The sequence below is a fragment of the Monopterus albus genome, unplaced genomic scaffold (genome assembly GCF_001952655.1).
Source record: "Monopterus albus unplaced genomic scaffold, M_albus_1.0 scaffold134.1, whole genome shotgun sequence".
Classification (NCBI taxonomy): domain Eukaryota; kingdom Metazoa; phylum Chordata; class Actinopteri; order Synbranchiformes; family Synbranchidae; genus Monopterus; species Monopterus albus.
In genome coordinates this window covers 126,123-140,119 of record NW_018128014.1, presented here as the reverse complement: position 1 = coordinate 140,119, position 13,997 = coordinate 126,123, and the positions used below count along the sequence as shown (strand labels likewise).

The window sequence follows — 13,997 nt, the reverse complement described above, 5'->3', positions numbered from 1 at the left end:
CAGGATGATGGTGTTGAAGGCCGAGTTGAAGTCCACAAAGCGGGCTCGTGCATACGTCCCCGGCGGAGTCTAGGTGTTGCAGAATGTAATGCAGTGTCATGTTCACTGCATCGTCCACTGACCTGTTTGCCCAGTAGGCAAACTGCAGAGGGTCTACGATGTCCTTCAGGTGGGCCAACACCAGTCTTTCAAAGCACTCCTCAAAGTGTTTCTTCCACTGCCCAATGACATTCTGGTGCTAAACACAGTCTGGGTTAAGCCCTGCTTTTCCCTCTTGAGCTCCCTGATGGTTTGTAAGAACTTCCTTAAGGCCAAGTAAAAGTCCCTCTCTGAATTCCTCACACACCCGTGTTTTTGCACTGGTGACCACTGCAGCTGCAGCCCTTCTGGCCCAATGGCTGCTTCAGGAGACCCCAGGCCAACCATGTCCAGAAAGCCTCCTTCTTCAATGTGTGTCCACCAGCAGATTCTCAGGTTGCTGCCAGGCCAAGCACCCATGACTTTCTGGCCACAGCGACGAGTAGACACTTTCACAATGGAGGATTTGAACTTGGCCCCTTCAAATTGCATGACCCCAACCTATCCTGGGTATGCATGGGAAATTTGAGTTAAAGACCACCAAAAGTTTCCAGTTCACCATCACTAGAGTTCGGGTTTACCAGGTCTGTCCAGCAATCTTCCCCACCACCTGATCCAGCGAACCACCAGATGGTGATCAACTGACACAACCTCTCTTCACTCTAGTGTCCAAAACATATGACCAGATGATTTGATAATAGGACCGCAAGATCTATCTCTGGGGTGAATTCCAGCATAGGTGTTTAACCTGAGGCTCATGAGTATCCCTACGCCCACCTGGCACCTCACACCCTGTGCAACTGTGGGGAAAGGTCAGACATGAACTCATCAATATGTAGTTGGCACCTTTCCATTCTCAGCACCAGCCCTAGATCCTTCCCCACCAGAGAAGTGACAAGCCATGTCTATAGAGCCAGTCAAGGATGTCAGAGATTGGCAAACCCAGGTCCCCGACCTTGCCTATTGCCTGGCTTGCATTGCACCCATCCTCAGTTCCTGTCCCTGCAGGTGATGGGCCCACAGGGTGGAGGCTCCATGTTTTGTTTAAATCACTTTTGTCTGGCCTCTTCCCTGAGACCAGTTTGTCTCATAAAACCCTGGACAATACAGCTCTCAGGATCACATAAACCCAGAATCACTGCCTTAAGGTATGTATATAAAGAACGTCATTTTCGGTTTTTCCCGTTTAGGAGTCGCCACAGCGAATCGTCACACTGACAACTCGCATGTTGACATTTGGCACGTGTTTTACGCCGGATGCCCTTCCTGACGCAACCCTGATTTGAACCCGGGCAGGAACGGCTATACCTTAAGGTATGTATATAATGTATATACATTTTTTATTTAAACTCAGGTTTATTTGTACCACACCTTTCATACAAAGTGGCAGCTCAAGGTCCCTCACATATACTATGAGAGCATATATAAAGCCATACAAAGCTAACATAAAAAAATAAAAATATGAAAACTACAAATAAACACAACCTCACAAACATAAACCCATATTAATCCACATGTACAAAACGATTAAGAACAAGCATCTTCATGGGCCTCTTTTTAAAAATATTGATGTTGGTGTTTGAATGCAGGTCATCTGGCAATTTGTTCCAGACAGTGGGACCTAGGTAAGAGAAAGCACCTTCAGAAGACTAAATATAATTTTGGCACATTTAAAAGATAATCAAATTATCTTTTGGGTTTTACAAATCAAGATTTAACTAGTTGAGATTGTGTTGTAGATATCTGACAATCTTAAAAGCAGTAAGGCAATTATTTGGTTGGCCCCTTAGAATATTAATGACTTGCTCACTGATTATAGTCCTTCTAAGACCCCTTGGGTCATCAGCTAGTCATTTTTTTAAAACGTCAACTTAAAGATATCTGTAACGAATTATGACTACACAAAATCCCATTAAAGATATTTGAATTTTGACTCGTGAATGTAATTACAAAAACCTGGAATTTATATTTTGGATAGGCAGAATTGAATTGTAGATCTTAAATTAGTTTTCCAATTCAAGTCAGTGAGGAATTCTTACTAGTCAAACTGTAATTGCAGATATCTCTAATTCGAATTTTGCCTAGTCAAAAATTAATTGCATGTATCTTAAATTATAGTTTTGACTAGTCTTAAATATACTGCAGATATCTTAAATCTAAATCCTGTCCACCTGTTCAATGTTAAAAGGGCTTGCCATATAAGTAGGCTACCGTACGTGGATAGCTTACTTATTTTACACTCCGGTCTAAATAGTAGGCCTATGTTGTATTGTCATTGTCTCTTGTGTGTATATTCAGTTATTTGGCTCTTGATGCTCCTAATTGCCTTGCCTCTAATCACTTCCTTTATTTTTCTAGAGCAAACCGTATGCATATTGTAGCCTGTGGCTGACTTTTTAACATTATCGTCGGTTCCCTTTCTTGTTCTGTCATTTGTATAGCTAAGTCAATTGTGAAAAATAAAACACGAGATTCGGAAAACCGCAAGTTATGGCCAACATAAAACAAATTACACAATGATAATAAAGTGTTATAACTACCATACTGTGTCGCACTGTGTTCCAAACCAGCAACGTTTGAAAGTTGTTATTGACGAAATTAAGTTACAATGTTTACAAATGTTGGCAGTTGCATTATGGGAGACAGATGATTGACACCGCCGCCATTTTCCTCCTGCTCTGTGCTTCCATTGTGTGAGAGATAGTAAATATCTGACACTGGCAGAGAAGCACAACACACTTGTATCCTTGCGAAGAAAAGGCGTTAAATTAACCCTCGGTAAGTTAAAATTTTATCATAGTCTTTGAGCCAATTAATACCATTCAACATTTTGTGAAGAAAATGGGACAGATGAAGTTGATTTCACGCTGAAATAGCGTGTTATTTCGACGCTGTAGAGAGGAGAAAAAGCAGCTACCCCGATGCCCAGGCAGAGAAAGACGGCTCACTACTTCCACTGCCGAAATATCTGCTCCACTTTCAGTGGTGGTTTCTGCGTCGCTTCTTTGCTTTAATACACTATGTTTTCTCACGCATGTGGCGTTTTTTTGTTGGTACACTTGTCCTCTGTGTTTTGGTAGTAGTCTTGTGTACACACGTTTTGTGTTTTTGTGGAAAAATGTCAAAGTTCACGTCCGCGCTTTGGCTGTATATTGGTAGCTTCCTTTGGGTCTGCGGCCATAATCTTGCGCTATGAGGCGGGGTTAAGGCTGCTCGTCCCGCCCCGAAACCCTGCAGAATTGAATTCCATTGGTCCTTGGACACGACAGAGACGCAGCGAATTGGTTGACGACTGAGTGATGACCTGTTCGGCAGCGTGATTGGTCAGGTCGGAGCCCACACGCTGTGTGTGTGTGTGTGTGTGTGTGTGTATGTGTGTGTGTGTGTGAGCGCGTGCGTGCGTGCCGTTGCCAAACCGGAGGAAATGTTCTCCCACAGGGGAACATAGGCGTGAACAACAAAGACTTGGAGTTAGATGTGGGAAAACAAAACTTTTACCATGCTGGGTAAATGAAAACCTCAAATCAAGATGGCAGTGTACCGATCCTCATGCAGATGTTTGTCGCTGCTGGTGCAAATGTTGACAACAAGCAAAGTTATCTGTAGTGTGCATGGAAGTCATGCACCACTAAAACGTATATGAAGGCACCAGATCCACTAAAGCAGTAAAATCTGATGAGTAACATAACTGAGTGTATCCGTAAATAATACTGTTAGTAATATAATTAAAATGTATTAAGACTTATGTTTGTCTGGAACCAGTGCCGAAAAGTGTGCCCGGGGGTAAATGGGGGATAAATAAGTTATTAAATATGTGCTAAGACCAAAAAAAGAGGAAAAACCAGTTAGTTGAAATATAAAATGAGCCAGTCAAAGATAAATAGGAGAGTGTCATGAATTAAGTTTTTATTTATCAACTGTTTGGAAGTGGAGGGAAAATATTGTCTAAAGTATTAATTGTCTTTTTACACTCAATTTGAATTTTTTAACAGTATTATTTATTGATGTATTAAGTGTTGTTGTTGACTAGTAACCTTTTACTCTTTACATTTAGGCAAAATGTTTTGGATATGCCACAATGAATTTAAAAAATCCTTGTGTGTAACATACTTGGCCAATAAAGGTGATTATCATTATCCTTAAGTAGCAACATATGAATAAATGAACAGTCATTAGTTTTGCATAGCATTGAAACTGGTGACGACATGAAGAGGGAGCAGCTCTAACCCATGTTACGGTCAGGGAGCAAAGTATGAAGTATAGAGTCAGCCATGTAATATATGCTTTTATTTTTTTCAATAATCCTTTCAGGTGATACCTTGTTGTAATGGCTCGTACCAAGCAGACTGCTCGTAAGTCAACTGGAGGAAAGGCTCCTCGTAAGCAGCTGGCCACCAAGGCTGCCCGAAAGAGCGCCCCCTCCACTGGTGGGGTCAAGAAGCCCCATCGCTACAGGTAATCCATGGATTTCCATCCAAAATGAGTCCAACAAATGGCTGTTGAGTCACCTGTATCAAGATGAGTTGGTGATTTGAAAATCTTTTTAGGATGATGATTTGATGATTTACTAAAACCCCATTGGTTGCACACAATGAAACACACAGGCAGCATTATGACCTGTCTGCATTCACATCTCTGTAGTGTAATTCTTAGGTTGTATGAACAGATTATTGTTTTTTTGGCACTGCTCATAGTTGGAGTTCTAGCTTAGTTTCATGTGCAGCAAGGAAACAGGAGGTAAACTAAGTTGATGGTAGGTAAACACTCGGCTTTAGAGGCACTAGTAGTTTTGGATGATAATTTATGACCTGTTCAGCTTAGTTTGAGCAAGATAAATTAATAGTGGGAAAACTTCATCTGAGGCTGCGTTCAGAATGAGTTTCAAAGGTGTGAAAATGCAGGCCACCAATTCATTCCTGTCAGGGAGCCTTTGAAAAACAACGTAGCCTTGTGTGGAGAAAAAGTTTGGTCTGGTTCAGATTTCAGCACCCGATGATGACATCATCCAACAAAAGCACTATATTGATCAATCAGGTGTGGGGGACAGTCGGGACATGGACGCCTACCTTGTTGACATGAGCATTCACCACTATTCACTGTGGAATTTGAGTTAACATTAATGCACCATAACAGCATGCCATGCCTTTCCCTTAGTACTGGATGTTAAGCGGCGTTTTTTATCTGTCAGTGCCGACACAGGTGGTAGAATTTGTGCTAAGGTAGAGTAGGCTATGTTAGCATCATGGCTAAGCAAAGCACAACGGCAGCTCCCGGGCTAGGAACGTGAATAAAGCCACTCATGTCAACTCGTCACAGTGTGGCCATATCGTATATGCCTACAACACTCCCCTGTAACCTCTCACCCCCCACCCAGAGCAGCGAGTTGTGTTTTTACCGGATCATTCTGAACGCCCACTTACAGTGAATAATGCATCCTTTTTGTGCAAGCCAGTGTTTTTTATTTTTGTTAGACACATATTTAAACTTGTTACTTTGTGAAGTTGGAGCTGTTCAGTTATTATTGTAATGTAGCCAGAAAGCAGCTGAGATGGTGTAATCAGCTCAAGCTGGGTTTTGTATTTCAGGCCCGGTACTGTGGCTTTGAGAGAGATCCGTCGGTACCAGAAGTCCACTGAGCTCCTGATTCGTAAGCTGCCATTCCAGCGCCTGGTGAGAGAGATCGCTCAGGACTTCAAGACTGACTTGCGTTTCCAGAGTGCTGCCATTGGAGCACTGCAGGTATATGCGTGTGTGTGCGTGCGCACATGCACTCCCTAAGTGTATTTTTGAAGCTCCATGAGTGTAACTCCCAAACTGAAAACTAACAGCTGTGTTAACATCTGTTGTCCCTGTCCGTCCCTGCAGGAGGCCAGTGAGGCGTACCTGGTTGGTCTGTTCGAGGACACTAACCTGTGTGCCATCCATGCCAAGCGTGTCACCATCATGCCCAAAGACATCCAGCTGGCACGCCGCATCCGTGGAGAGCGCGCTTAGACAGCCTCCTTGATGTTTTGCCTCTGTCCTGTTTTTCTTTACCTGTGCCTGCTCTCCTTCCTACATTCTACATTCCCCCCGTCCACCTCCCCCTCCTTCCCCAGCCTGCCCAGCTTCTCAGTAGACTTTAGAGTAATCCTGATTATGAAGAGGTAGAAATATGTTGAAGTCTGGTCTTTCATAGGATTTTTGTCTTCACCAAATGTTTTAGGGTACCTTTTTGTGCATGTAAAAGGTTTAGCAGATCAGACCCACCTGTGCACACATACTCAAACATACATCACTGGGTTTGGGTGGCACTTCAAGATGGGAAGCCAAACCTTGATCTCACCTGGATTGTTCGAGGTCGGGAGGCCGGTGGGTGCAGTTTGTGTAGCAAAGAGAGCCAATGCAGAAGAACTCGGCCGAGGGGCTAGTCTGCTTAAGGGGAGCTGCAACTTCCACAGCAGGGTGCTATTAAAACTAGTCCCGAGGGGTCTGGCCATCTGAGCTCCCTGCTGCCCTCCCATCCGGTCCACCCTCTACACCCCCACTCCCCTCTCACTCGGCAGCTGCGGCTAGACGGGTCGCCACACTCCTTGATCTGTTTGTGTGGATGTGTGAGGTCTGATCTTCCAAACCACTTGTACTCAAAAAAAAAAAAACAAGAACCTCTCAGTTGCTTAAGATTATTGATTATTGTTGTGGATATGGTGTCTATTTTTTTTACTCATATAAATCATAGATGAGCATCTTCCTTTACCACTTCCAGAATCAGTAAAAAAGGGGAAATCAATTGACATTGTAAACATGGTTTTCATGTTTTGTTTTGTTTTTTACAGTGATTTTATTTCCTATAGAAGATAAGAAAGGGCTCCTCTGTTTCCCAAGGCAGCTTCTATTCAAACGGCAGCCACATGGGGGCGATGGTTTCCCTTCTCTCTGTCTATTCAGTTGTTCACTGTAGATCAGTCATCGCACATTATGCTTCTGTCGCTGTCTCTACCTTTACCACAGATAGGCATTAGATGTGTCACAGCAGATAGAGAAAGTTTAACTGCGTGTTTAGGATATGTGTGTCTCCTGCACTCTGTAGATCTGAGCATATAATCTGTCCCTTTCTCAAAATTTGTGATACACAATATAACCTCATATTTGTTTTTCTTTTATATTTTTCTTATTCTTCAAATTTTTCAAACATATAAAAATAAGCTGATCTTTGTATTTTCCAAATTTCTCATATTATGGTGGTAATAAATAGGTGTTTAAACAGATGCTGGCTGGTGTGATTTACTGTCTGCATAGTTTGTCAGAGGCCTTAAAATGCTACAGTGGCTTTCCATAAACGCAGGCTGGGTAAGAGGAACTGCAGTGTACTGTAGTTTTTACCAGTGGAGAAGGACCAAACTGCCACATGGGGGTCATCTGGAGCAGCAACCAGTACATCAGAGAGTACACACACTCTGTAAATCCCTGCAAACTTAATGGCTCAGCACATTTCCACTGTGCTTGTGTCATTCTGTCGGTGCCAGTATAACTCTGCCCCTACATAAAATAAACTGGGCCCTCACAACTGACAGAGAACCTGTGGTGTTTCCATGAGGTCCAGCAGCGTGTTTACTGTTTTACCATGGTGACCTCTGACAGCAAGACTGAGTCCATGTGACAAACTAAGTTTTAAAATGTTACTAGAATGTGTGGCCCCTCTACGTTAAAGTTACAACAACGCCATCTAGTGGATACGGTTCTACCAGCGCAGATTCATTACTCATTTTAGTTTTGTTGGTTTATTTGTTTGTTTTTCACAAAATGAAAAGATGAACAGTTTTTGCTAAGCCCGGCTTTGTTTTTGACAGTAAACAATAAACTAACTGAATCGTCTGCTCAGTAGCTCAGGCCCTGTTCTTCAGTTCAGTTGTTGTTCATGTGAATATTCAGCTTTAGATTAGTCTATACTAATTCACAGCCGATTATGAGGGAATGTGTACACTTTCTTCCAGTATTTAGTAGCTAGTTTTTAAAAAAATCTGGTCAGCATATCAATTGCACTAAACTGTTAAAATGCATTATTGCACTAAATTATACCACTGAACGGTGGGTAACAGGCAGCAGCCAACATTACAATAATCCAATAGTATAATATATAATAATGTAACAGTGACAAAGGGCATTTTGGCTGAATAGTGACTACGTTTATACATTTTATGATTATGGATTTGTACTTCTCCTGCATAATAAATAATGTAATAGTGACATAACCCAGTAATCAAAAGATGCTTTGTGGGTCAGCTCTGTTTGTTGTTAAGTTATACTATGCTGATTTTTCAAGTGAAATTTCCCTTAACAGTGTGCTCAAAATTACAATATTTAGCCCTTCCTTTATAGGTGGGCAAATAAGGCAAATATAATTATTTTTTTAACGATGTTTGGACTTTCTGAAAATATTTGTCTTCATTTTCTCCTTTTAAACAACAAGACTGGGGCCTGAGGCTTTCCTTCTCGGACTGCAGTCACCTTCCTCAAGGTCTGCTCAGTGCCGTCCATCCCCCATCACATCTGCTCCTCCCTGGGATTACAGCACAAATGTCTGGAGAAACTCAGTGCTGATGGGAGAGATTATAAATGTGCTGCACCCTTCAAGAGAGGTTAACCAATCAGGGTGCGCAGATGCAGGGATTAACCAATGCCACCATGGAGGGGGAGGGCAAAAGGATTAAACTGAGTACAGAGTGGGATTAGGTCAGTTCTGAGAAATGCTTTGAAATGTGTCTGGCTCCACTTTGTCTTCTCAGTAAAACAGGTCTGAATCTATAATTTATCATCAAAATGTTGTGACATGGTTGAGGACAGAGATTAGGGATGATTTATATGTCAACTAACTAACATGGGTTGTTTCATTTTTATATCATAACTCATCAGAAATATCTCAGGAGTGATACTTTATTACATCTTAGACCAGTTTAGCTGTTAAAAACATGTCACATGGAAATTTAATCTAATGCTAAACTGACCTTGGGTTCTGTTTATTGCTAATCCTATGATATCTGAGCTAAAAAGACAAGTTTACAATTCAGTGTCGGTTTAAAAACATGGTAAAAGATGCCATGGAAATCAATGAGATAGTGGTCACATCTGTCTGTTGTGTTGGAAAGCGAGTAAGTGTACAACTGAGGATCAGTCCTCTCTTGCTGACCTCTTTCCTTTTCCTCTCCCAGAGCACACCAAATACACACATTTCAATAAAATATTTTCACATATGATGCCATAATTACATTTGTGTGGCAGTATTCAGGGCATGGGAGGATTAGCAAATTGTCAGAGTCATTGGGGAGTGGCGGGGGTGGGGTCTGGAAGGGGTTGAAGGAAGGGGAACCACCAGCTGTTCAAAAGATATCTGAGAGATGGAACAATTCATGATAACAACTTAACAAAAGCTAGAAATAAACTGCATTATTGTGAATGATGCAGATGTTCTGGACTTGTTATTTTGGGGGTGTATTGGACAAGTGGAATACAAGGGGGAGACAACCTGAGGAGAGGCAGAGGAAAGAGATGCTGCAGAGATAGATGAGAGACCAAAAGGACAGATGGACGCCGGTAGAAAGAAAGCAACAAGACAGCCGGGGAAGGTGGTGGGAAGAGGCCAAGGTGGGTGAAATGGGTGAGGCAGAGAGGGATAGGGCAATAATCTGAACTAATTCACTTAGGACATTGCTGAAGGGAGGCTAAGAGGATTGGGATGCTCCCAGAAACAGATCAACTAAAATAACCAAGATGGGGCGGTGAGGGCCATGTGGGTCCAAACCCGACCACACCGTGGCCTCCTCACAAACACACTGGGTCGAGTCGTCGGAGTGACCTGTAACTGCAGCAGTATCAGCCCAATCCCCAACAAGCTACGAACCTACAAGCACAGTTCAGAGCACAGAATTTCAGCAATTTCACTACACAAAGGTATAAAGGATACACAACTTTAATGTGTCACACAACTAAAACTAAAGATCTCATTTTTCCATCTACAGATCAGGATAATAACACTAAAGGCTAACACTGTAATATGCAACACAAATGCTCAAAAATATTGAAACAAACCAAATTACACTAAGTGTAGCATAAATAATAATAACCTGTTTAAAATAGTTCAACCCTGAAAGAGGAAATGACCTGTAGGGCTTCAGAGCCTCTTCATGGTAAATCAGTTCTCTTTTCACTAAATGCTAATGCAGGTTTAAAACACAATGAACAGGTGTAGTGTGTCACAGGAGTGCTTAGTGCTTTTCCACACAGACTCCAGGGTGTTCCTACAAACTCTTTAAAGGCTCTTATTTAATGTAACAGGAAGGAGATGACAGACTTGATTTGTTGTCCTGCAGCACTGACAGTCACTCTCACCTCTGACATTTTTCAAATAAACTGTAATTCTTTACAAAATCTTACAAACAGTTGATAATCAAAGAAAATAGTCCTCTGGCAGAACTGCCTCACACTAACTCATATGGGACTCACTGACACACAACAGGTTGACACACATAAACACCACCCTCTCCCACCTCCTAGAGGACCTGGAACTTCCAAGAGTTTTGGTCTTTGTGGTCCAGGCAGTCCATTGTAGTGAAGCCCAGTTTCCAGGCCTGCTGGTCCTTGTAGTCCAGGCAGTCAACAGAGGTGAAGCCCAGGGATGAGGCAGTGCTGTAGCCTTGTGAGGACAGTGAAGCTGGGGACTGGCTTAGGGAGCCCCCCATCGAGGGGACAGTGATGGGGCTGAGAGCGCCCCCGGTGCCCGAAAGCTGCGAGTGCATGGGGGACAGGTAAGCGCTGCAGTCCAGGCCCGTGAAGTAGGAAGTGGTGCTGGGATAGCCCTGGGTGTAAGTCGATGGCTGACCATAGCTCATAGGGTAAGGTGAGGGCCGCTGCATGCAGGGGGCTGAGGAGGAGGCCAGTGGGTCCGGCAGGGGTGAGATGGCCGGGCTCCAGATCGACACAGTAGTGTTTCCGGTGCTGGAGCTTTGAGCCAGGCTCGGGCCTGACTGGGCAGACGAGGGGCTGTAGGAGCTCGATGGGTTAGGAGCAGGATCAGGAGCACTGGGTTCCTGCACTGGAGAGGCCTTCTTTTTGGGAGGGCGGGGCTTGGATTGGCCAGTACTCTGCTGCTGCTGCTGGCGGCACTTGGCACGGCGGTTTTTAAACCAAACCTGGAGATGCAAAGTCAAAGTTACAACAAATCAACTGCCAGACATTTAAATGTGTGTCCTGATTTTTTTTAAAAATTAGGATACAGTGATGAGAAAGAATAATGTGACCTGAATAACTACAGTGCTTTACCATAAATGAATGTGCAGGACATAATATTACAGAAGGAGTTTATTGCTTTAAAGTTGTTAAGATGTCTGCTCTCACTATATGTAACCCACAAACACAATGGTATGGCCTCCACTAAGGCTCTGGCCTACTTTGCCAGTACCTGCACACGTGACTCAGGCAGGTTGATCTTGAGGGCCACCTCCTCCCTCATGAAGATGTCTGGGTAGCGGGTCTTGGAGAACAGCGCCTCCAAGATGTCCAGCTGTGTCCGGGTGAAGGTGGTGCGCTCTCTGCGCTGCTTCCGTGGTGTGGCTGTAAGCCCGAGACACAAACAATGACGATTACTCTACTAGCAGCGATTTGAATATTGATAATTGAGACATGACTTATGAGTATAAGTCAGAATGAATGTGAGTGATAATGCATCTTACTTAGTGAATACTTGTTTGTTTTCCAACTCTGTGTGTTAGGAAAAATATTAAAGCACATTTGGTTGTATACCTGATTTGGCAGGTTGTGCCCAAACTGGAGAGGCAAAGTATTTACTCATCATCTTAAATGATTAGAATTTTCACTGGTTCTTTCCAGACTTTGCTTTTCTAGAGAAGGGGAAACATTTAATTCATTTAACTATAGTTTGTACAGTCAAATCGATGCTGCCCTCTGTGGTAAACAGCCAAGTGATCAGGTGTATTTGTAAGGTAGGTACTTTATTGATCCCACAGTGGGGACATTTCTGATAAGTATATTTGTATTTTGCATATTGTATAAGTGTATTTGTAACAACTATAGTGAGGAATTATTAGATCTAGTCATGGGAATATGGCATTTATCACAGTAAATCTGCAGTCATTCTATATTTATCTGAGTGTCATAGACGTGAGAACGTTTCAGAAACAGTGAGAAACATAAAAGAAAAAATATTTATGTGAAATCTTGTCTCACTTCTGACATCAGTGCCAGGAGTGAGTTTGTTGATATGATTTGCATTTCAATATCAGAATAGGTTGATCCTATCAGCTTATTAACAAATATATCTATCTATAACAGCAGAATGTGTAAATTCAAAGATGAACATTTCAACAAATCCCTAACGAAAACTATTCTGAAATTTTCTTTTTCTTTTTTTCTTTTTTTTGGCTCCAATCCGTCACAGACTACATCTTATCATCTAATCAATACTACCCACCCTTTGTATCATTACAGTGGCTCTTATGAAACAAATGACCCTTTTTTGTCATTTGCCACAACGTTATGCATAAGCTTGTGCGTTTTTACGCATCTAATAGACTGAATGTATACTCTAATAAAGGAAACAAAAGAGTCAAATGTGTAAAATGAAAAATCAAAAAGTACAATCAAAAATATTAAATTCTAACAATTTATACTTACATGGATAAGCGACGGTTGTGTGAAGCACATCCATTCCGGGACCGGGCAGATTTAACCCGTTCATAGTGTAATGGGGTTGCTTTATGTAGGACATCATCCTTACAGCAGGCTTTTAATTCCCGTGGCTGACTTGTAGGACGAACACGCCGAGGGCCTGTCAGAGCTCAGCTGGAGCAACAAGTCAGTGTGGCGGATCCAACCCTGTGCGTAAAGAAGCGGGGCGCGCCGGAGACCAACAGGGAACCCTGAATTTTTTTTTTTAAACTGCAGTTTCAGCTTTTCTGTCTGGAGGCTTGACAAGAGAGCACAGCGCACGGAGCATCCAATCTGCTTTCCAAGTCTGACTTCACACGGTTAAGTCAGGACACAGGTGAAGCGGCACCGGATGCCTTTGCGTCTTGGTGAGGTCGCTCCACTGAGTTTCTTTACCGGCACACGCCGCTAATTAGGGGCAACAAGTAGCTTCAACAAACCCCTCCCACCACGCGCGTGCGCACGCACATGCATTTAATGAGACTATTTCCACAAACTCTAGTCTTAGCCAAGATGTACATTTTTGTCTGATTCTAGTCTGAAATAAATAATAAGTCTTATTTATATAAGTTTAAAAAGACAGTTGTTCAAATATAAATTCCAGTGAACAGCATGGTAATGTAAAAAAACTACATCACATGACCAGGGATGTTCTAGATGTTGAAACTGAGTCTGTGTCACTGCCATGTTTTAAACAAATATTGTATATTTCCAAAAAAAACAAAACAAAGGATTTCACTTTACCAGAAATCTCTTTTGTAGAAATAATGTTTTGAACATTTCCTTTCAGTTCTGTCCAACTCATCCTGCTGATGAATTAACTTGCTGCACTTCATACATTCACACATAATTGACAGATTACATTTATCTCCAAAACAGCTGCGTGCCCCCCCCACAACACACACATGCACATACAAACACCCAGATGCACAAAACCAAGAAAGCTCGTTTGTTTCATCATAATATGCTTGATCTGAAAAGTAGGTATCTTATCTCAGATAAAGGGAGGAAAGACACAGGTTGACTGGTGGAGACAGAGAAGAGGGTTCAGGGAACTGTAGGAGCAAAAAGAGAGAATGTGTGTGAAGGCAAAAAGAAAGACATGAGAAAAGCAGAAGATAGAGGATCTATCGACAAAGAGAACTGACAGGGGGAGGAGGAAGAAGAGAGCAACCTGGACAGATGCTTCAGTGCAATGTCACCACTGCTGTGCTTCATGG

The 13,997-nt window shown here is 42.5% G+C and overlaps 2 protein-coding genes across 2 annotated transcripts; one reads left to right on the top strand and one right to left on the bottom strand.

Annotated features, from left to right (window-relative positions):
* Window positions 1–2,741: 2,741 nt before the first annotated feature.
* On the top strand, window positions 2,742–6,647 carry h3f3c (H3 histone, family 3C). The gene is made up of 4 exons (XM_020613487.1): window positions 2,742–2,856; window positions 4,390–4,533; window positions 5,664–5,817; window positions 5,944–6,647. Exons 2-4 carry the CDS (start codon window positions 4,406–4,408, stop codon window positions 6,070–6,072), a joined length of 411 nt encoding a protein of 136 aa, XP_020469143.1. The 5' UTR covers window positions 2,742–2,856; window positions 4,390–4,405; the 3' UTR covers window positions 6,073–6,647.
* Window positions 6,648–8,943: 2,296 nt separating this feature from the next.
* Window positions 8,944–13,163, bottom strand: crx (cone-rod homeobox). The gene is made up of 3 exons (XM_020613416.1): window positions 12,745–13,163; window positions 11,513–11,664; window positions 8,944–11,243 (listed from the first exon to the last, which is right to left on the bottom strand). Exons 1-3 carry the CDS (start codon window positions 12,839–12,841, stop codon window positions 10,605–10,607), a joined length of 888 nt encoding a protein of 295 aa, XP_020469072.1. The 5' UTR covers window positions 12,842–13,163; the 3' UTR covers window positions 8,944–10,604.
* Between the last annotated feature and the right edge of the window lie 834 nt (window positions 13,164–13,997).

What these genes read in the sequence shown, in the direction of transcription:
- h3f3c (XM_020613487.1), top strand. Translation starts at nt 4,406, where the DNA reads ATGGCTCGTACCAAGCAGACTGCTCGTAAGTCAACTGGAGGAAAGGCT. An exon ending in AAGAAGCCCCATCGCTACAG is followed by an intron (nt 4,534 to 5,663) that starts GTAATCCATGGA and finishes TTTGTATTTCAG; the next exon opens with GCCCGGTACTGTGGCTTTGA. An exon ending in CTGCCATTGGAGCACTGCAG is followed by an intron (nt 5,818 to 5,943) that starts GTATATGCGTGT and finishes CCGTCCCTGCAG; the next exon opens with GAGGCCAGTGAGGCGTACCT.
- crx (XM_020613416.1), bottom strand. Translation starts at nt 12,841, where the DNA reads ATGATGTCCTACATAAAGCAACCCCATTACACTATGAACGGGTTAAAT. An exon ending in CACAACCGTCGCTTATCCAT is followed by an intron (nt 11,665 to 12,744) that starts GTAAGTATAAAT and finishes TCGGGCTTACAG; the next exon opens with CCACACCACGGAAGCAGCGC. An exon ending in TGCCTGAGTCACGTGTGCAG is followed by an intron (nt 11,244 to 11,512) that starts GTACTGGCAAAG and finishes TTGCATCTCCAG; the next exon opens with GTTTGGTTTAAAAACCGCCG.